The sequence below is a fragment of the Toxotes jaculatrix genome, chromosome 14 (assembly GCF_017976425.1).
Source record: "Toxotes jaculatrix isolate fToxJac2 chromosome 14, fToxJac2.pri, whole genome shotgun sequence".
Lineage (NCBI taxonomy): Eukaryota > Metazoa > Chordata > Actinopteri > Toxotidae > Toxotes > Toxotes jaculatrix.
Window position 1 is genome coordinate 10,455,239 of NC_054407.1, and position 23,651 is coordinate 10,478,889.

The window sequence follows — 23,651 nt, forward strand, 5'->3', positions numbered from 1 at the left end:
CACTGTTTGCTAAAAGCATGCTAAAAAGTTTCATATTGTGCTTCGACATCAGCTGCAAATTACTTAAAATTTACTGATGGCTCATGTTGATTGATGCATTCATTTCCATAAAATACCCCCTGCACTCTTTTTGATGCCTTCCCTGTGCTTCCTCTTCTCTGGTTCAGTATTTGTACACTGTAGGGGTGCTTTCAAAGTTCACACCCACCTTTCAGCTGCAAATGAAATGAGATGGCAAACACATTTCCCATTTAAACTCAAAAAAGCTTACCCTTTTAGAAAACCTCTTAAAAAAACAAAAAAACAAAAAAAACAAAAACCCTAAAAAACACAACAGCAACAAACAACCAAACCATTTTCTTGTTAACCTTGTATGGTGACAACACACGTCTTCTTTTTGCTTTCAGGGCAGTGAAAGTACAGTCTGAATGCCTTTCGTTCCACATGTCTCATCATTATGTTGTTGATTGTGGGGAAAAGGGGATGGAGAAATGAGAGACTCTGAAAGGCAATCTTGCTCGCTAATGGCCTGCAAAGTTATCAGTTGCGGCTTAGTGAAGCTTAAAGCGGCTTCATTGGGATGTAATAGCTGGCAAAGTTGTCCTCCATTCACTCTAGCTAATCCTTCCTTCAGGGCTTTCTCTCACAATCAGAGATTCATGGAAAGAGGCAGAAAGAGAGGGCTGGATGAAGCAAGGAAGAAAATGATGACGACAAAAAGAAAATTGCAATCAGGCAAGGGATGAAAAGAAATTTAAACGGCAACCGAAATACCATCAGGATTGAAGCTTTGGATGATGCTGGTGAGTGTTATGAGCGTTATTTAGGCAAGCTGCAGAACGGATCACCACTGTCTCATTCTGCCCTCCTGTAAAGCACTTTTGTGTAATTATTCAACTCATAAACATGGCAGCAGGGTAGCTCTTATTCATTCCAATGTGATCACTGCTCCCTCTCGTTCCCAGCTGCTGGATCTGACGCACAGAATTTCCTGTACCCACTCGGCTTATGCTTCTCCATTTCAAAAAAGAAATACTTGCAGCCCTGGGGTATAAATCTTTATCTCTTTATCTTAACAGCGAGCCTCCTGTTTTTCTCGCTCTCCGTGTTTGTGTTTCAAATGTAATTTGGAAAAATGTTATTGCCGTACCACTTTGTTGATGCATTTTCTCTGTGTTAACCACGTCATCATCATGTCGGGCTCTTCATCTAGGCATGTTAAAAACAAACGGCAGGTTTTTGACCACTGCACCTGCAAACTAAGGGCTGATTATTTTGCCACTTGAAGTGCCATTATTTGTCCTACTTTGAAAAAATGACATCTCATTTCATTACACATTTCAGTGCACTGATTGCTAGACATGCTCTCAATTGTGTTTCTGTGCCAAGTAATTATTTCCTGTTTTGAGAATTGCAGAGAGCTTCTGATCAAAAATACTTGAGTAGGCTTTGCTTCAAATGCTTTGCGGTGCTGTTTTCATGGTAGAAGTTTAGTTTATTTCAGTAAAATTAAATGAAAACTGCTGTTTCCTATTTAAACAAAACTGCCCCTGAGAAAGAACAAAACCCATTTATATATGCGCTAAACTGAAAGGAAAGGAAATGAAATGAAATGAAAGGAAGAACCAAAATAAAGTGCCTTAGTAAGGGTCATGAGAACAGATGAACACTTCATCTTTCTTCCAAAACATATTCCCTCATTTTGTGTTTTTTTTTCTCTCTCTTTTTATTACACTTTTCTTTATTTGGTTTTACAACAAGTATTTACAACACTAAAGCAGTTATAACTGTCATATGCAGGCATAAACCAATGATATAACTAAACTAACTACAGCACTTTTTAATGAAGTGATAAAGATAATGTTTCTCCTGTACTGATGTGGCCCCTTTGGGTGAAAAAAAGCCCTCAGGAACCGGTTTCCTTATTTTATGTGCAGCAAATGAATAAATGTCATAACCTGGAGCTGAAATGGCTGCTGCATATAAAACAACTGCCAGACTATAGTATAGCTGTAAACAATCCCAACAACACAATGTAATAACACATTGGATCCTAACTGTCTGATCTCAGCTTCTTTAATGCTTTCAACAAATTTCTGCATTACAGTAAAGCTATTGCGTATTTTTAGAGACGAACACACAGACACACTGACCTTGCCAGCAGGCGCCCACAGTCAGCTGCGTATCAATCTTTGAGGAGTGAATCGGCCAGTCATCCGTCACCAGGTAGGGTTCATAGGTCACACCGTCCACAAATAGTGTCACTGCAGGAAATTCCACGTTGATCACATAATAATGCCACTCCTTGTCACAGATCTGCAAAGGGGAGAGAAAGCTTATCATGTTACTATACAGAACATTCTGCTATGTGACCACTTATTATGAATTCAAATAGGAAAATATACTATAAAAAAGTAGGACAGCCGTAAAAATATAGTACTTGAGCGAGTACATTCCGTTTTTCAGGTTCTTATTTAGGTTAGGAGCATTTTCCTGTGGAGGATTATATTTATAGGGTCTCTGTAATAAAGATGATGATATTTACTCCAATCATGCAGCCAAAACCGAAGGCGCATCTTTGATTTGTTCCCTGCCTTCCTGCCTTCAATGAAATAGATGCAACAAATTCCTCTCCTCATCCCTGGATCATTTGCTCCCTGTCGTCAGATAGATGCCGTCTAATGAGCTGTTCATTAAAGGCACACGATGAGTGACAAACATGGCTGCAGAGGACTCATGTGCCACTCAATTTTTATCAACCATCACAAACATTCTTTGATTATGTTGTGAATTTTTAAGGACCCATCCCAGCCACAGCATTAATGTCAAAACATATTCACTTACATGCTTTGCTTACATGGCTTTTGGGCTGCAACTAACAATTATTTTTATTATTGATTATCCTGCTGATTATTTTCTTAATTAATCGGTTAATTGCTTCACAATTGCTTATTTTGGGAACAGCCGAAACAAGTTGTTTCAACACAACATTGACTTATCATCACCTTTTAAGTTGATATGGCAAACTTGCTAAGGGGCAAAATTATCATTTGGAGTTGTGTTACTGTATGTTATATTCCTTTATCCCTCTTTTTGGTCTCTACCATCTCCTGTGGGAAATGTCTGCCTGTTTAGCAGCTAAATGCTCCATGTTCTTCACCGTGTTTGACAGCTGACCAGCCCAGCATGTACCCTGATTCCCACCCAATGCATTTTGGGATATCCAGCAGTCCCAGGCATGCATCCTCAGCACCCAGAATAGTCTACAAACCTTTGTGTCCTATTCAGTTTTAGATGTTATATGCTGTAAAAATGCTAAATAGAAATGCTGCTTTCACCTTTTTTACTGACTCAAAAGATGAATGACACATACAACACATGTGCATGTGGTCCTGAAAGCAACAACACAAATGCAACCTGTTCTTAAGGCCAGTTCTTCATCTGAATCACAGTGAGATGTGAAAAATATCAATATATCGCCTTAAACCACTTAAACTGTGAGTGCATCTACTTCTAAAGAGCTAGTAATTTCCAGGTAGGTAAATACAGTTTCAAAGGGTTTAGCAGCCGGCTGAAGTCTTAAAGGATTTATAAGTCCTGCTGTTATTCTTTCTCTTGTAATGGCCGTAGCATCTGTTCTTCTGTAATCAGTGTGGTGTGAAGGATTTAGATGAATTAAGAGCAAACTATTTATTTGCAGAGAAGAGGAGAATATTTGCCAATTTAAAGTGCGCAGAGAAAAACAACAGGAAAGGATACAACAATCAGAAGGATTTTCATTTGTTAGATTTCTTCCTAAGGCTCAGTAGCCATGCACACACACACAACACACACACACAATCACACACACTAGTAGTTTATTCAAGCTGTGATATGAACTAATGGGGTCGAGACCTGTGCTGGAGCGACCAGGAATCTCCAGGGATGTTTGATTTAGAACGCACAGTCTCACTCTTTACGAGTGTGAAGAGACAGAAATTCCCCCAGGATATCCTAGACACCCCTCCCACACAGTTTCACATCTCTCAGCAGATACTGGGATAAATATGCCTAGGTACTGTGGTTTCTATGGATTTGCTATCTGATATGACCACGACTAGATCTGAACCTCAACCTCAATTTAAAAAAAAAACAAACAAAATAAAACAAAATAAAACCCCCTTCATTTACAGTACACAGACTGAAGTATCACAAGATGCCATGCGTGTGTTATTAACAATGACAGTGTGTTTTAGCTTCATCAGCTCACATTCAAGATTTGTATGTGTACTTGACTAGACAGGCAGAATGAATTGCCACTTTCATTTAGCCACTGGCTGGCTGACTGCCTGCAGAGGTGAGTGCAAAGTTACATGTCACTACAATTATCTGCAGTGTTTGTGTTGGTGATTGTCTCCCCTTATACTGCACTTAGTATTCCCAAAGCGTTATATTATGTGGAATTTATAAAATGATATAGTATTTAGAATAATAGTTCAACAGCAGCACTAAGCTTTAGCCTTTGAATGAAAAAAAGAAAAGCATAAATCTAACAATAAATTATGAATAATTACATGAATTTCTTTATATCTTCTTAATTTAGCTGCCAATCTCTCTCTTCTTCTTCTCCTTTCACTCCTATCTCATTCCTCTACTTTGCACCTACTTCTGTAACAGTGGAAAATATAAAACTGTGCTGATTCATTGAGTATACTTAGATAATTTTAATGTTGCTGACCTCTCTCTGTCAACACACAATACTTTTTATTCTATTTTTTCAGTGTCCAAGCTTAAAATAGAGACTGAAAAAATAGAATTAATAGAGGCATTTGATCTTTTTGAATTAGCTGAATTTTGACTTTATTTACCCCACTATGTGAGGTTGCACTTTGGGCTAAATGCTAACGCTTAAATGCTAGAATGCACACAATGTCAATGCAAATATAAAGATGTTTCATGAGCACAATGTTTGCTATGTTCATAAAAAAAACAAAAACATTTATGGTCAGTCTGGACCAAGTGGTGTAACGACAGACCAACACTGTCATCCACAGATCCATACTGCTGGCATAAATAAATCCTTGGGGCAAAAATAGAGAAATAGAAGAAAGAATCAGGCAATATGGAAATATGATAGCAACAAACTGAGTTCGATATTTTTCTCACAGTGAAGCTGATTGTTTCCCCTGTAATCTTGTGCTATCTTGTGCTCATCCATTCTTTCTTTGTCTTTGAGTGTAATAACTGATGGATGGTGGGTGCTGAACAGAATGGCAGAAATTGAGGGCATGAACAAATAATGTCCTTGATGTCTATATACTTGTTTAAAAATGTATGCACAGTGACTGCATGTGTGGAAATCTTCAGCAGGAGCTTTGGGTTCACTCATAATCAGACATCATTGAAACAATATTAAAACACAAAGGGATCAATCAATGTCAGACTGATGAGCACTGAGGGCCAGACAATGAATAGAAATACTGTGTATAATTTTATTTAATATGCATTAAAGTGGCATCATGTAAGAACTGGCCAACTGTAAAAAAATCGTACTCCAAACAAATAGGGAGCACCTGAAAGTTCATAAATTAACTCCTTGGTCTTTGGTGTCAGACTGGCCACATTTTCTGAAACATACACCTACAATAATTGGTTTGACTGAACATTCATTTGTGCAGCTTTTTGCTCACCAGCATCGCAGGCTGTATGGGCTGTGTTCTCTTGTTAATGTATGGATTTGCCATTGACCAGGATGAGTACTGAGCACTAACTAGCAGCCAGATGGTGGTTAATATTAATGTGAGCCAAGGTTTGTCCACTTTGACAGGTGGTCATCCATCATGTGGTAAAACATTAAAAATTTCAGTGGACAGGGGTTGTCTTCTGTCTTTTCTTAGACATTTTTCCTGCAGATTATTCAAGTGTCCTTTTTTTTTAATTACTATTCATTCATGTTCAAGTAATTTTCATTCGGCCCATGTGTAATTTGCCTTGTCAGTCTAAATGCTCTGCCCTTTGTTAGTTTATAATTAAAGAGGGAGCACAGTGGACTCGCCTTGACTTGAAACACAGCCCTTTGACACAGTTGGTGACATTTTCCCACCTGAGTGCTGTGACTCACTCTCCTCTTTACAATCATTTCTATCACGACACCTAACAAGATGGTCTTTTCATCTCCTTTCAGTCGTTTTATTGTTGCTATATGAAAACCAGTGAGAGGGTGGAGGTGGGGTGAAAGAAATGTGAAGACAGGACGGAGGAGAGGAGTGTGAAGTGTCATGGCTGCTGTAATGATAAGGTCAGAACAGATGACTGTCACCACGTTTCCACATCAGTCCCTCTGGATTCATCCTGTGAAGAACATATATGACCCATTAACACCAACTGCTGAGCAGCAAAGAAATTATGCTGGATGGTGGATATCAGAATATTACATCTCAGTGCTTTTGAATAAAGGAAAAAAAAGGTTAGAGAAGAGTTAGAGTTAGAAAAGAGAGTGAGTTAGAGCAGACAAACTGACCACCTACGGACAAATGTTAACAATATTACTGCTTTTTGGAGTCAGTTAGCAAAAGTACTGCATATGACCACTGTAATTAAGTTACAGCCTTGATCCAATTCAGCACTCAGTTTGTTTATGTTGCTGACTGTCTGAACTTGGGAAATCATACGCACACTCATGAACGGCACACACACATAGACACACACAAACACACACACACACACACACACACACACACACACACACACACACACATCATTAGTAGATACCATCAGCAGTGCTCTTTCTGCTGCTGAGGCATGTTTGTATACACGTTGCTTGTCGGAGGGCACATTAGTAAGTGGGAGCATGAAAGTATTTCTCCTGTGTTGAAACACTGTAATGAGCTGGTCCCTAAGCAGGGTGCAGGCTGGAGCAGTCCCAAAACAGAGAGAGAGAGTCAGAGAGAAACAGAGGCAGAGGTAGGGAGACACTAAGACCATGTCCCTGCTAATGTCGGCACATTTTAAAATACATTTTTTCCCCTCCATTTTGGACTTCGATTCAAACTAAACTGCTGTTTTCCAACACCAAAAAACAGCATATTTTGAAAAGTACTTTTCATACAGGGTCACATGGTGCAATCACAGTGACAGGATAGTGATACTTTTTTTGGATAGACTTGACTATTTCTACCTTTTGATGGAAACAAACCTCTTTCGCAGAGGGAAACAGTAGAATCTGGAAGCCAAAGTGTAAAATGGCAACATCATTTCCTCCAGAGCTACAGATTCATGCCCTAATGGAGCAGAAGTTCAGCTAACTACAATGTACTCTTGACAGAATAAACAAAGAATGCCCAAAGAATTACTGAAATATGTCTCATTTCAGCATTTCATTGAAAACTTGAAAACTTTAAGTAAACAAGCCGAGGACAGTGAAAAGAGAAGATGTTGGGAAATATACGAGAAACTGAACAAAGAAGGTGCATAGGGAGGATGAGCAGTCAAGTTTTTTGAATCCTGGCCCTTAAATATGATGGATCTTGAGACCAAGCGAGGACTGACAGGGTCTTTTAGAATATTAATTAGCATATTAACACCCATGACACACCCACACAGATGCTCTCAATTATTTGGCCTGATTAGCCCTCTTTCAGGTCTGTGTGGGCAGGGACAGAGCGACCTCTTAGTTTTATCAAACCTTTTAGGCCCTTTTTCACAGCGCAGGCATAATTAATGACTTTAAGAATAGCTCTGTTCTATTCAAGTGTCCCAATAAAGCCGGGCAGTTACTATATATGGATTTGGCCTGATTTTATTCCTGAACTGGTCAAATTCGACCAATTTTAGTATCAGGTTGAATTTCTGCCCATTAGGTTGTTGTTTGAAGTGCAGTTTAAGAAAGGTCACAATATCAGATTAATTGCCTGAATGACAGATGGCTGGGCTCACAGACAATCAGTTAGGTTTCTGGTATGTCAGAAATTTGTCAAAAGATTTGTTATAAACTATAGTGAGGTTACACATGGCTTGAACAGACAGACCATATTGTTTGCATTTTACAGGAATCTGTGCCATCACATATTCCTTTTTTTTTCTTACTTTACATTCATAGTGAAATTGCTGCCAAAGTAATGCAGCATACTTAAATAAACCTTACAGTTTACGGTCAGTGCAGGTGGCAAGTTCTGAAGTTGCAGGTACAGAAAGACCAATTAAAACAGGAGGTGACAAAATATACAAGATTAGTAAAAGCGCATAGTGCCTGCCCAGCTTAAGCTGTGACAGTGAACCAGCATAAAGAGCTAAATGGTATTCAGTCATCGCCTGTATTATTTACAACTTTGCTTTTTTCTACTTTGACTGACTTCATCAACATGTCTTCTTTGAAAAGGACTTTTTCTTTTTAGTATATTGTTTGGTGACATCATGTGCAGGGAAGACCGCTGAATAATATCACATAGGCTTCAGCAACAGTGGTCAAACCAAACTGGACAAACAAATGGATGGATTAGTTTTTCAGCATCTTTTCGAGACAGGCGGATGATTTACAGTGACTAGTAGAACAGTTTTTTGTATTATTGAACTTGGGTGCTAAGACTAAGTGCAAGGCTTTCAAATGAGTTTAGGTGAAGGGCTGATTAATAAGCTGGAGTGTAAAATTGCCACAACCCCTCCTCCTTGGCCTGTGCTTCGAGGAATGTGACAATTCATTTGAATAGGGGGTGTTGATTAATTTAGACTAACCTATTTTTCTTGCTGCAACCAGGTTTCAGTAATACAGAATATATCAGTTTGATGATCAGTTATCAAATTTTTGACTAATCAGGATTTAGATGAGCGGGATCTAAAATTTAATAGTCCACATTTAATTGACCGTTTTTTTGGTTCTGTTATAGTTGTTGTGCTCATTTGTACTGGGATTGCATTATAGCATGTCCTCTGTTTGCTTTTGAGAAAGAAGAAGAGTGGAATCTAAAGAACCAGCTGGAAAATACTATACCGTCTGAGGGATGAATTTAGGTTGTCACCCAAAGGATATCTGGCAAAACAATTAGACGCTGCCTCCTCAGTATAAGACCAACTACTAACAAGGGGAGCAGAGTCCAACAGTAGTTATATGAATCAGGTAATAAACTCGATTGGCGTATTGTGCATCTTGCTGAGGAGAGAACCAATCCAGACATAACCTTATTCACAGATAGCACGGGGACATTTTAAATCTGCTGACATAAACAGAATAATGAGGACATTCTGCTGCTGTGAATCCCTTTAATGGGGTCAAGTTTATTTTGATGCATTGGAGAGGTTTAGGATGGAAGGAGCCTTCTTTATATGGATACAAAGCATATATAATGGAGTTGCGATCTATTTTATGTAGCAAATATCTCCATACAGGTATGGCCGTATTAAGCTTTTGTAATGATTGCTGCATGAGTCTTCCCTGTATGCTAACAATTTTCTTTGATTGCTTACTTTCTGTGAATCTGGTATTCACAAGATTAATTTCAGTAAACCTGACGCTTCGCCTTAAGGCACCACCACACCTCCACCTCACCAGTCCCTCCTAACTTCCACCTATCTTCTATTTCTCTTTTTGTCTCCTTTGTTGCTATTCAAGTTCCTCGCCTCTCCTCTGCTCTCCCCTCCTCGGCCACGGATGTGGCACTGCATTATTGATGCCAGCCTATTATGTGTCAGCGTGGTGGTAGGGAATGACAAGGATAGTGAAAGTAAGTGGGAAAAAAAAGAAAAAAGAGAGGAGCTTTTCAGACAGTTACATTACTGTAAAACACATCTCGTCATACAAAAGTAGCTTATTTCTGTGATGGGCACAAAGTTAAATGTAAGATACAATACACTGCCATGCAGGCGATATAATACTCACAACTGCATGAAATACAAATGTTGAGTGTTGTGCTGTTTAAAAGAAAAAAACTGCATCGAGGCCCACTTTCAGCAGGCTTGTTGAAGAAGCTACACTGCCTGGCCAAAAAAAAAGTCGCCACCTGGATTTAACTAAGCAAATAGGTAAGAGCCTCCTATTGGATAATTACTGCATGGGCGATTATCTTTCAGCTGGCAACAAGTTATTTAACCCCAACTGTGTCTTTCGACAACCATGTCGAAAGACACATCCCGTGGTCGTTGCAAAGATGTTAGTCTGTTTGAGAAGGGTCAAATCATTGGCATGCAGCAAGCAGAGAAAAGGGCTATGTTTAATAGTGAAAGTAAGAGCATTTCCACAGACACAACGCGAAAAACTTTCACTTTGCTAGGGAGCATAAAGATTGGACTCTGGAGCAATGAAAGGTCATGTGGTCTGACGAGTCCAGATTTACCCTGTTCCAGAGTGATGGGTGCATCAGGGTAAGAAGAGAGGCAGATGAAGTGATGCACCCATCACGCCTAGTGTCTACTGTACAAGCCTGTGGCGGCAGTGCTATGAGCTGGGATTGCTGCAGTTGATCAGATCTAGGTTCAGCAACATTATGTGCTGACTACCTGAATATACTGAATGAACAGGTTATTCCATCAATGGATTTTTTTTTCTTCCCTGATGGCACGGGCATATTCCAAGATGACAATGCCAGGATTCATCGGGCTCAAATTGTGAAAGAGTGGTTCAGGGAGGATGAGACATCATTTTCACACATGGATTGGCCACCACAGAGTCCAGATCTTAACCCCATTGAGAATCTTTGGGATGTGCTGGAGAAGGCTTTGAGCAGTGGTCTGACTCTCCCATCATCCATACAAGATCTTGATGAAAAATTAATGCAACACTGGATGGAAATAAATCTTGTGACATTGCAGAAGCTTATCGAAACAATGACACAGCGAATGTGTGCCTTAATCAAAGGTAAAGGAGGTCCAACAAAATATTAGAGTGTCTGACCTTTTTTGTTTTGGTGGCAACTTGTTTTTTTGGCCAGGCAGTGTATATGCAAGATCTGCTTCATGGCAGTAACACAACTGGAAAAGTCAAACAAAAGAGATGTGAGGTTTTAGTTTGAATGAGATCGATGCAAAACATGTCTGCCACTTCAAGTCAAAGGTCTGCTTTGAAATTATATTTCGCTGCATGATTTTTGAAATCTTTTTGTCTGTCTGTCGGTTTATGAGGCAATGTAATATCAGTGAATTATCAAAATTGTACTTTAGGGTCAGCATAAAAAGCTTTTTTTTTCCTAAAGTAAAGGCAGGGGTTAGAGAGGGGGAAGACTAGACAAGCACTGAGACAGAGAGATGGAGAGATAAATGTGCTGAGAGAAAAAAGAAAATAGATGGAAGAAACAAGCTGCCAATACATTAGTATGCTGACTGAATGCTTGTGTAGTGCATTTAGTGCACTCAGCACGTCTGCTGAGTGGTCTATAAGTAGAAGATAGTGGCATTAAGTACCTCGCCTCAGCACACACACACTGCGTAGACATTTACATTTAGCGAGATGTAGCCGCTCTACATGGAAGCAACACAGGAAGCGCCTAAAGGAGACAAAGTACAGCTGAGCACTCAAATGAGGCCATTTGAAAAATAGAAGCTAGAATTAAATAAACACGCACGCTGAAAATGTATGCACTAGAGGCGATACTCAATATCTTCTCTGTTGCTCCGTGTGTTCTCATACTGAAGCCTGCCGCATTCGGAGCCCTTGCAATGGAATGACTTGCAAAATTAGAGTGATTCAAGAGAGTGATAGCAAATAATACTGACACTGAAAAGTGAATAAACAGCAGTGCCAGAGAACACGTGACGCCAACTGAAAGAAATTCTGTGACTGTGTGAGTGTTTCATACAACAAAAGTACGTCAAGGGGATTTCTTGAAGATACCCATCTGACTGTTAAAAGATCTTTTTACACTTGCAATGCCTGTGTCATAAACAAACACATTCCTGTGGCACTGTCATTCCAGATGCTTTTTGCTTTTAACATATTCTTATGTACACTGCTAACTGCATTGTAACATTCTGAGCGTCGATGTATGAAATGCAAATAAGTTTAAATTGAAGTGAAGCATTTATGAGTTAGTCTCCTGTGTCTGAGATGGAACTAAATCACTCTTTGAATAGGCACTTCAATCTCTCCTGGTATCTACAACAAACAGGCAGTGAGACAATACACACTCTTACACACACATATACACACACACACACACACACACATCACCAACACCATCCAATTAATTTCCTGAGAAACAATGGGAGGCTTCTAATCAACACAGGACAGAGAACAAGCCATGGCACAACGAGCATGGTAATAGCAGGCAGATAAGACAGATAATTGCAGATGCTGTAAAGACAAGCAGTGAGGGTGATTTTGTACTCTTCCAACATTCACTCCCTAAAATCGAACTCAGACATAAATGATAAATAGCAGGGGGTCTGAAGTTGTTTCAAGTGGCGTAATTGGTGAAATTGGAAAGTTTATCTGTGATTCACAACACATGATCTGCCACCACGCCCCGTCAATTGTACAGTTATCATGGATTGATGTGAAACAGCTGCGAGTGCAAATAAATCATTGGCTCTTTTAATCTTTTTCAGATCTCGGGCCTCAGCTGAGAAACATTGGAAACAACTGTGTATTTGTCTCACCTCTCACCCTTCTGTTAACACGGATTTTTCCTACTCTATCTATAAGGATCCTGCTGTGAGCAAATAACACAGTATTTGTAAAGATTTAGATCGATACCATGTCACACACACACACACACACACGTTCTTTATCTCACTAAGCTGGGCAAACATAGAAAGCCATTCAAACTTGAAATATAAGGACAGAATAAAAAGGCTCAGTCGGGGGAAAATGACTTCCTCTCTATCCTTTGTTTGTTTTGTAGCTTTTTTTGCTTTTTCTTCTTCATCTCCTGTCTGCTTTATGACTATGTTTGACACATGTCCAACCATTTTTGGCTTACAGGACTTTAGAAGCATGAATCTTGATTTTTATAGGACGTGTGTGACTGTGAGTGAATACATTTTGGACAGCTGGATTGTACTGATAGGCTCTCTAAACTCAGGCAGAGTGAATAATGTGTGTAAAGGGGAGTGATCCATCCTGTAGTCCATTACCAAGGCTGCAAAAGAGGTAGGGAGGAAAATAGGTATGCTGCGTGTGTGTGTGTGTGCGTGTGTGTGTGTGTGTGTGTGTGTGCGCGCGCATGCTTGTGTTCACATACACACTGAGGTTCCTGTCAGATGTGACATTCCTTTGGAGTGTTCGATCGACATGGAAAATAGAAGCCTCTCTCTCTCTCCCTCTCTCTTTGCCAGCTTCCTTTCATCCCTCTCTGCCCCTCCCCTCTCGGGGTGAGAATTGCAAAATCAATAGAGCTAAATGGAGTTGCCACGGAAGCCATTGAGTGTCCTTTCTAAGTGCAGGAGGAACAAGGACAGTAAGAAGCAGCTATGACACCCCATAGTCACTTCTTCTCCTTGCATCCAGCAAACTCTTTTCTTAAGAGTCTCTACTACTTTTCTGAGCTTGTGCACATTATTCATCACTCTGTAGTGTAGCAGCTGCTATCCTTAGTTCATCTTTTGGTCTAGTTATTATTGCACAACAAAGCATTTCTATGTAATTTGGAGGATAAGTTATAAATTGTGAAATATAAACAACTGTAGATTAAATAACACAAACATTGTGAGTTCAAAAGAAAAGTGTGGAAACGGGGTCTAACACTGAGGTTAGTTACACAGTCACTTACTGACTTAGTTAAGCTTTGTTTATTCAGAATGTCTCACTGAGATCAAGAGGTCTTACAAGAGAGACCAGAGAACAAATTACTGTACAATACAGCCTTACAAAGAGCCAATTCAGTAACACAAACTGATCGGCAGATACCACTGCACAAAGCAAACTGACACTGCATTATGATCTATAGCATCACTGTATCTGCAGCTTTGCTTTCTGAAGCCATTGTGTTACAAATTCATACTATTTAATACTACATGGATCTATATTTGAAATCAGAATTTTGTCACTCTCTGGAATTCTCTATATTTTTATGAAGAAATAAAATTAAACCAAATGATGAACAGAGTAGAAGCAGCATAGGCTAAGATGCCCACGTCTAATTCCAACTTAATTGGCCTTTTTCACAGCAGACACTTTGGCTGTGTCTGAAATCACGCCCTGTTTTGGGATATGGAATGCTGTCTATAATTTTATTTGAGTGTCTTAGTGTGAAATGTATGTGAAATGTAGTCCACCCCCCCCAGTTCATAGATGCTAAAATTACATTTTATAGAGGCTAAAATTACAGTGTTGAGACGCTTCACTTGTCACTGATGACAGTAATGATTTTTCAATTTACTGATCACTACAGTGGTGAAAAGCGAATGAGAGAGTAATTTCAATGCCTCTGACCAGTCATAGCATGAAAAGCTAGTAGCTAGTAGCATGATCAATGGCTTTGTTCAATCAATTGTCCTTTTACCTTTCCATCCTAATGTCACAGACTGTTATTTCTTCATGATCTGTTGATCATTTTTCAGTGTTTTAAAGTAGAATACTTACAAGTTGCCCCTTTAAATGTTGCACATTTTGTTTTCCTGCTTTAACATGTCAAAACATCTGCACAGAAAAAAAAGCAATATTTGATGTTCACTACTCATGATGGTTATTGATTTGAGATAAAAGAATGATTAAAAAAAACGTACTACATCTTCTGGCAACTTTTATTATGGATTTTTAAAATCCAAAGAGAATATTGTATTTGTAGAAGGCAGCTGTTTGCAAAGACACAGTGGCCACTTGACATAAATACCTGTGCTGCTTCAGGGCACACATCAGGTTTTGTTGTCAGTTCTTTAGACTCAAAGAATAGTGGTTTCTTTCTAGACTCACCATTTTGAACTGAGGATCCACAATAACACAGACCTAACTCAACTGTAAAAGAGGCAGAGACAGTTTCTCCTTTGGTAGTAGGCTTTAGACAACAGTGCAATCCTGTTTTCTCATCTATAAAACTTCATCAAACCAGCTTCACTAATGTGCTGCTTTTTCCACCTGCACGTGCAGGTAAGAAGAGTAATCACAGAGTAGATTTTTTCCCTTACTCTACCACCATTTGCACCGCTATGATGTCATTTCTCTTGTTAACCTCAGGTATTTCAGACCAGTGTCCATTTATATTTAATGACAGTCTCAGCACAAGCGATTTGTACTGGTGAATAACTCAACACAAATTCTCTTTGACTGCACTGCATGTTTCCTCTGTGGTCCTTTACAAGATCCAACTAAAAGAGCAAATGGGATCCCTGCTATCTATGTACTGTACCGTACACGTGTGTGGGAAGCGAATGAGTCAGGGAGAGAATAAGAGAAAGATAATGAGAGACTGAGAGAGAATGAGAAGAAGATAGACTGAAATAGAACAGGGTCTTGAGGCTGTTTGCTAAGAAAACTCAGAAGTCTGCGACTTGGTTGCCCTTCTCCTTGTCACATCCACCTCTGTAGGCCTCGGGAGAAAAGAGCACTGGACTGTGAAAAACACTTTTCAATCTACCTTTGACCTAGAACAAACAGCTACCTGGTTGGAAGGTATGCGTGAGAAAAATACATTTTGTTGTACCTGTGACCCACAACAAACAATTCTCCTGGCTGATAGGCACACACCAGCACCAGCAGAGACAGCGGCAAGCAATCGCACTGTGATGTTTGCATGCATCTCTAAAATATGTCATGTACAGTACGTCGTTTTCCATGCAAACGCCAGATAAAAATCCGAAATAAAAGTAGTAGAGTCGACGCACATGCAAATGCATACTCACGCATGCACGAGCGCACTTGCAGAAAGAAAAAAAACCCCAAATACAAATCTCTTCTAATCTGCTTAGTGAGCAAAAACTCTGGAGAGCTTGCTATAATTATGAAACATTTTCTAATATCCTCAGTGTGAGGTAGATATATGCTGTGTCCCAAAGGTAAACAATTAGATTAGATTTACATCTAGCATGCATTATTAGTGAGCTGGGGAGAGTCTTTGGAAAGAGGAGATTCCCATACAAGAAAGTTCATTGGCTTATCATCAAAATCATCTCGGCTCCTGGGATTTTCTTTTCTTTTTTTACAGGAGGATTTTCTGTGTTCTGTGACTGCAGGGCGAGCTAGAGTGACTAGGCGCCCTTCAGCTGAATGATTCTCATCCAAGCGTTCACCTTGCTGAGGTCTCCTTGAGCAAGACCTGTAATCCTGCCAGCTCCATGGTCACTGGTCTGACCCTGCACTGGAGGGGAATAGATGTTACTACGTGAACTAAAACCTAAAAAGTATCTTCATACTTAGAAAGAACACCCGGCTGCTGTGCATCGTGTTTATAGTAATTCAATAGTAATTTACAGTAAAATCATATAATCCTTTCTGCGGGGTACTTCCGGGAAGGAACTGACTGTGGAATATTAGTGAGAAAAATATCTTATTACATGCAACTTTCGAGCTGAAGCATCCTTTTCTTTTCAAAGGCTTACTGCAAGACTGAAACAGTAAGCTTCACTGCAAATTAGTTCAACAACTCCCCAGAACCATGACAGATAATCGAGATCTGCTGCTGGGTGAGCTATTATCCATAACTAAACAGACTTTCCACTTTGGGTCTCCGCTTGTGTGTTAGTGTGCGCATGTGTGTGTGTGGGGGGATAGCGCTGTCTTCTACCCTGTTATCTCTTACAGAGAGCTGAAGAAAGTGATGGAGGGCCTCCGGTAATTAGAATGGAGAGCCTCTCCTTTCACTATACAAATAATGATAGCCCTTCACCTGCTGTAGAAAATCACATTGAATCTATGCTCGCACTCAAAGAGGACACAGATCAGCTCACACACGCGTACACACGCACGCACGCACGCACACACACTCCTCACCTGCTCCAGTTTCCAGTGGAACTCGGCAGGTCTGAAAGTGTCGACCTGAGTGAAGTCTCTTCTGAGCAGGAACACCAGGCGGCAGTTGTGAACATACAGAGAGTAATGGTGGCGGTTCATCTCTGAAACAGGAACATCACAGATGCGCATAGTCACACAAACACATACGCATAATTAAACATAATTCTACATTATACAGCATATTAATCAACAAGATTATTCCCTCTGCTTCAAGGACAATAAACTGATGCACTTGCTCCATATGTTTTTTGGGGGGTTTTTTTGGAGGCAATTTGAATTTTTTCTGGGACCAGTGTCCCACAAAACAGCCGCATGAAAGACCAAACTCTTTTCAGCTACTGGAAATTGGCTCTCCATATCAAAATGAAGCACTCAGCATGACAGAAAGGGTCCAGCGAGTGTGGTCACAGAGTGCATGCTGCCCATACGTCTATTTTTTGATTATCGACTGGTGTCGGTATAAGGTGGCAATGAAAGGTGAGTCCCACTTGCTCTGCTTTTATAATACACCTAAATGAAGTGGGATGAGGTGTGGGGTGTGCAACAGATTCTCCATTAAATGCCACACAACTCCTGATTGATTCTCATGTCTAAATGAATGATGTTGACATGTTAGGGTACCAAATTCTATCACAGAAATAGCTTTTAAGTATCTTTTTTTTCTCAGAAAAATAGGATGTTTTATGTGTAAAACACTAAAAATATATTTGACTTAGTGGGAAAAATGTGAGTGTAAGTTCTAATTAATTAGGTAATTATACTGACATGTCACTACAAAGAAAGATAATGTTGTGATAATTATCGTGATAGTAATTTTTGACCATATCACACACCCCTAATGTCACCTTATTCAGAACAATGATGGGATTCAACACGTGGCCATTTTATCACACAGCATTGCTGATCTGTCCCCCTCATTCTCAGCCATCGGACACGATTCATATCCTTTAGCCAAAACATTACAAATGACAAATGAAAAAAGGGGTTCTAAGATTCTGGTGGTCTAATAGGACCTACTCTGCGGTTTTGCATTACAAGATCAGACTACACATTTCCTAAGCTAATAAGCCATCTGTGACACTATTGTGAGAGCGTGCAATTTGCAGATGGCTCGCTTAATTACATAGTTCAGGCAGCTCAGTTCAGACATGCAGTGGGAAAAAAAGTTAAAAGTTTCAAAGAGCATTTGCTATTGTGCACTTCAGTCTCAGTCTTAATTGTCTTATTTTACAAGGTTTTTGATCATGCAGTGTTTATGGCATGTCCTATTTGTAATGCAGAAGGAAATTAAAATGTAAAATGTTTTAATATAGGGGCCCTAAGGATCAGCAGCTTTCAGCACTCAGCACACTGTTGGTAAATCAAATGAAAATACTGAAGACAATTTTTATTTCCAGACTGTAAATCTTCACCCTCTAACATTTGTGTGTATTTTGCGTCTTAAGTGAGAAGATGTGGAATCATTTCCTCACCAGTCTTGTCAGAGTTACACAGTAAGGTTTCCTTCTCAGCTCTGAGTCCTGGACTGGGCCCGTGTTTCATCCAGGTTGCTATGGTGAACTGGTCTGTCAGGTTTTGGGGTACCACGTGATCTGGAACATTGGCAGCTTGACGCCCGTCGAATCGGTAGATGAGGTCGCTGTCTCGCCCGCTGTCAGTCAGCAGAGACGCCGTCCAGTTTGTGGAAAGGCTGGGGGCAGGAAGGAGGTCGGTGCTGCCTGATGCTGCACCTGCATGTGCCAATCAGAAGACGGGGCACTGTCAAGACGGCTCCACAGAGAATAAACCTGGAGAGAAACTGCCTCGCCTGGATCGCTTTCTTCTTTCTGGATTCCAGTATGTCCTCATATGTCAGTTCATGCCCTAATGTTGTGTGTGAATGTCAGCACTCTGGTCTAATCAAACATAGCTCTAAAAACTTTATTTAGTACCATTTGGAACTAGTACCAACAAGTACTCTGTACATGCCAATAGCTGAAATTAAAAATAAGATGATGATCCCTGCAAATGCAGCAAAGCTCTCCTCCACTTCTATCATAGTTAACTGTACTAAATTTGAACATGTTTTGAAAGCCAGTGACTGATGATTTAGAAGACAGTATAATTAATACGTTAATCTTGTCAGTCAAATGAAGCACATTTGTAAACAATCCATCTTTGTTTGCTGCTTCTCTCATAATGAGTTCAGATCTGTGACTGATGTTCTGACCTCACGTTTTTTAGAGAAGTTTAAATAAGAATGAATGAGAAAGTTGGAAAGTGTCAAAGAGCAAAAATATATAGAAAAGGATAGGCGATCGTTCAGGCTTTTATTTTTCCTTACAAAATAATCTAATTGCAAGTTCCCGAGATGAATATTCTCTTCATTGGGAACAATTAGTAACACTATGTATTTGTTTTTACATGTACTGTATATATTACAGTGCAAAGTCATGTTCCAGGGTATAAATGGGAAGTAATAATAAACACATGTCACAGTTTGATATGACGGAATATGATGGAATTTAATTTAAAATAAAAATGAAATTCAAAATAGTCTCCAGGATTAAAATGGCACACTGGAAATTGCCATATTAATATACTGCAGAGGTTAAGACGTCAAGAGGTAATTTCTACTTTGAATTAAATTTTTCCTAGTCTGTCATTATTATTTCTACTCTTTGCTCCTTCATAGCCCTCTACTCTTATATAGCACCTCACTATTTCAACACGCCATTTCATCTCTGTGAAGACTCTCAGTCGTCTAGGTTCTTGAATGACAACAACCAAGTCCAGCTGCCCTCGATTCAACTGTTCTTGGATGATGATTCATTACATCACTTTTTTTCTTGTTCTCTCAATCCTCTCATCTGCTAATTTCTTTCTGTTTCTCTGTGTTTTTCTTTCTCTCCTCTTACCACAGAGTTTTTGCAGAGACTTCTCAGAGTATGTTTCACGGTCGCAGCCCTTCCCGATGTGACTGGTCTGCAGCTCTACCATCGCCCTCACGCCAGACAGGGGACCGCCACAGGTTTCCAAGTGCATCTTGGGGAACAGCTGCTTGCTTCCAGTACCTGGCTCATAGTCCACACGCTTGTTCCAACCTTTAAGGATCAAAATTTGTTTGGTAACATCATGTTTTATTTGGTAACATCATGTCATTGTTACTGGATGTAAAAATAACAATTGCTCCATATCATTGTCACCTCTCAAAAATTGGACAGAGGGCACTCGTATTCCTCTTTCATCCTACTGATCACTTCACTTTCAGTTTTTTCTCAAGGTATCTGCAGGCTCGTACTTAATTTCATCAAATAGACACAATGAGGTATCAAAGCATCAGTAACATGTTGTTTGTGGTTTGACTGTGGTGTAAAAACAATAAAAGACCATTTTGACCCATGGAGAGAGAGTTTGGCTCTATCTGTCTTCTTTTTGTTTCTGTTGCTAAAATTATTTACATGAAATTTGTTTCCTGTAGGTCACCTATTTCTCTTATTGCTAATCTTTGCTCTAATAAAGGATTATTAGAGCAGTCCCCAGAAATATAGGGAATAAAACTTTATGCTCTTGTGTAGATGGGCTCATAATGAGCATGTGGGTCTTGACACGGTGACAGGCAACCACGCAGGTTGGCAACTTGGGAGCTTGGGATTTTCTCAGTGAAATCTTGGCCTGTGTCGAGTCAAAAGGAGACTGAAATGGACCAGTAACATGACAGGCCTGGTAGAAAGAGGTGCTCCCCTGCTTGTAACTGTCAGGCCTATTGCCTGGTGTTTTATTTTCATTACTTAGGTGCTATATTCATCCTCAGTGTGTACGAGAATCCCTGAATCTGGAGGTGAAAGGGATTCATAAGCAAGATTGTGTGCAGGAGAGTGTGTGCGTGCACATGTTTGTGTGTGTGTGTCTGTGTTTGTGTGTAGGTGGACACCTGGCAGCTCTTGCCAAGACTACAGAATATGATATCAAGTCTCCTGAGACAAACATTCACAAAGAGAGAAATGGACGGTGATTAGGTAGGCGAGGAGGAGTGAGAAGTGAGGTGGAGCGAGACATATTTAGCCTCAATTTATGCCAGGGAGCCTTCTTCAAAAACAGCAGCAGCAGAAGCACCGCTGACCTTTACACACAAATGATAAATAAGGTTATGTGTACAAAGGACTCAATGTTTGTGTGCATCAGTGCATTATGTTTTATTCATGGCTTTAAGCTACTATGGGTTAATGGTTTTACAAGAGGATTATGCAGTATGGTCCTCTTTTATGAGCCAAATCGCAAGGAATCATACAACATTGATGAGGATGTTAGCAGGGTGTGATAGCAAGTGTTTCTTTGTGGCTCAAATGGAATGAGTTGATAACGCCTGTGATACCATCTGGAAAATAATTGTGTATCTTCCTCCCAAAGCAAGAGCTTGAATTTTCCGGATCCAGCTCTTACTTTGTTGTCAGTGGTTTTATGTTCTATAACTCAGCATGTTTTTGGATCAAAAATGGCACATGTACTTTCCATCCATAACTCCTTCTTTCTTTGCACTAAAATCAGTGGACCAGATCTCTACATGAAGATGCTATTTGCATAAAGTAGTATGCCATTTCAGACTACTATTTCTGTCTGCACTTCCACCCCTCTGTGATGTGCACTGAAAGTCCCTAAAACCTAAACAACTGGCGTCCGTGTCATTTTCTATATGTGCTCTCTTTGGACTAATGGATCTTGTCTGTAACATCATCTCTGTTAAGTCACATGGAATTTTTTTCCAATTATCTTCTATCATCATAGCACAAAACTATACGATGCCATTAGGCAAGAAGCGGGATATCTAGCCATTATATCATCAGACCATCATGTACATTTATACCATGGCCATGAAAGCGTACAGCGAGGGTGTGATTTCCACTGAGCATGGGGGAGACACGTCCCCCTTTTTTTCATAGGTTTACTTGGATTTACTCACTAAAATGTCCTCTTACTGTTCTGCTGTTGAGAATAGCTGATAAAATGTTGACTTGCTCATTTAGGTTGTTTTATGCTCTCACAGCAATTAAGCTTTGCTTGCAGTAGGAGGTGTTTGCCCCCTATTTCACCTCTCAGACTACAAAGATACATAAGGCAGTAAAAAATAGTGCTCTATGTAGATTCATAAATAGAATATAACGATAGAAATCTAAATGCGGAATATTGCATTCAGATTTCTATTTTTTCCTTTCTTTTGGAAGAACCTTTGCCCACAGCTCAGGGCTTAAGACACCAACCATAAACGACAACATCTCCAGTTTGAGCCCAGTCTTTCTCTCCTCCTTGTGTCCTGTCATCTCACCACTGTCTGTAATAAAAGCTTAAAATGTCCAAAAAGACTTCAGAGAATTATATGATTTTAAGTGTATGTAGAAACTGGCAAAGAACAATTTGGTTCATGAATAACAAAGAGTTGTTTTGGGTCATCTTTGGCTCGATTTATCTTGGAGCTTTACAAGAATATGATGGGAATTAATGACACTGTTAAGGGGATGTGTCCGTGAATTTAAAAACATTTCTACAGTGCTTTGCAGTTGAACGGGGCTTTAATAACTGATTCTCAGTAAGATTTATCCCAGTCAGGACAATTTTTTAAGACTGTAAGAAAAACCATCACCTCGCTCCTTCACTGTAACTTTGTGTCTCTTTTCCCTCCCTTGAGTTTCCTGTTCATTCGGCCTATTTCTTTATCTCTTTCTCCCTCCTTTTTCCCTCTGCTCTCTTATCTGTCTCTGTCTTCCGCTTTCATTCCTGACTCCAGAGATGCTGTCAGTGCTGACAGGTGAAGCAGCAGGGGAGACGGGCTGGCTCGAATGCCAAGCTGCTGGCATGTTAAAGGAGAAAAAAAAAAAAAAAAACCCACACATACACACTCCAGTCAACTTTCCCTCTGGAGGTTTTTGTCAGGTCTTCTGATTTCCTTGAGAGACATTCATTCTAAAATGAAACAGAATTCCCTTGAGGGAAAGGGTATACTCCAAAAACTGCACTGAACTGCTCCAGTTTTGATGGTACTGCTTTACATTTAAGTACACTTAAACAACACAGTGCACTTTATACCAACATGGAAATAAGTACATGACTGCCAAGTACTGCAAGGTAAATTATTATAATTATTTCTCTATCTCTGACCTTGCCATCCAGGTTTGCAGACAGGCTTGACATCAATATGCACGGCCACATCCTCCTTTGCTCTCTTCTGACCACAGTCAAAGGCTGTCACCATAATCTTGTAGCTCTGCTGCTTGTCATAGCTCAGTCGCTCCGTATTTCTGATGTTACCTAAAGGAAACAAAACACAGAGAAAATATAATTATGGTTATCCACCGGTAGAGAAAAACAAACTGTTTTGCTTATTTGGTAATAATGAAGTGAGAAACACTTGCTGCTGAGCAATAATTGAAACTGAATTAGCATTAAAGAAAACTGCTCCTTGAAAACAAAAATAACTCTTTGTACTGTTACTGAATATTCAAGGTCCAGTAACCTTGTATTGCTTTTTAATATTAAAGCCTCTGTGTAAACAGTCAAAGTAAAATTGTAATGATGGATTATCTTCACCTGCCACCGGGGTAACAGTGAAAGAACAGTGTGAGACAGAGGAGATGCTACAGGCCTGAGGATTTTCACAAATGTGTCTCGAGTACAGCCTCTAGACAAGGTCATATACTGAAGTTACTATTGTCTAACAGCACAAACCTCTGCTGGCTGACTTTAATCGATCTTTACCTTTCACACTGATAATGTGCCTTTTTGAATATTGTCCAGCCACAGACTGCCCACTGCCATGAACCCTTGTGTA

The 23,651-nt window shown here is 39.8% G+C and overlaps 1 protein-coding gene across 1 annotated transcript in view; it reads right to left on the minus strand.

Moving 5' to 3' along the window:
- Window positions 1-23,651, minus strand: part of clstn2a (calsyntenin 2a) — a 125,940-nt gene that overhangs the window by 10,507 nt on the left and 91,782 nt on the right. Inside the window, exons 6-10 of the mRNA XM_041055250.1 lie at window positions 22,982-23,131; window positions 19,747-19,932; window positions 18,322-18,579; window positions 16,829-16,950; window positions 2,154-2,316 (exon numbers count right to left, since the gene is read on the minus strand). Coding sequence (XP_040911184.1) covers window positions 2,154-2,316; window positions 16,829-16,950; window positions 18,322-18,579; window positions 19,747-19,932; window positions 22,982-23,131 — 879 coding nt within the window. The remainder of the gene's footprint in view (window positions 1-2,153; window positions 2,317-16,828; window positions 16,951-18,321; window positions 18,580-19,746; window positions 19,933-22,981; window positions 23,132-23,651) is intronic.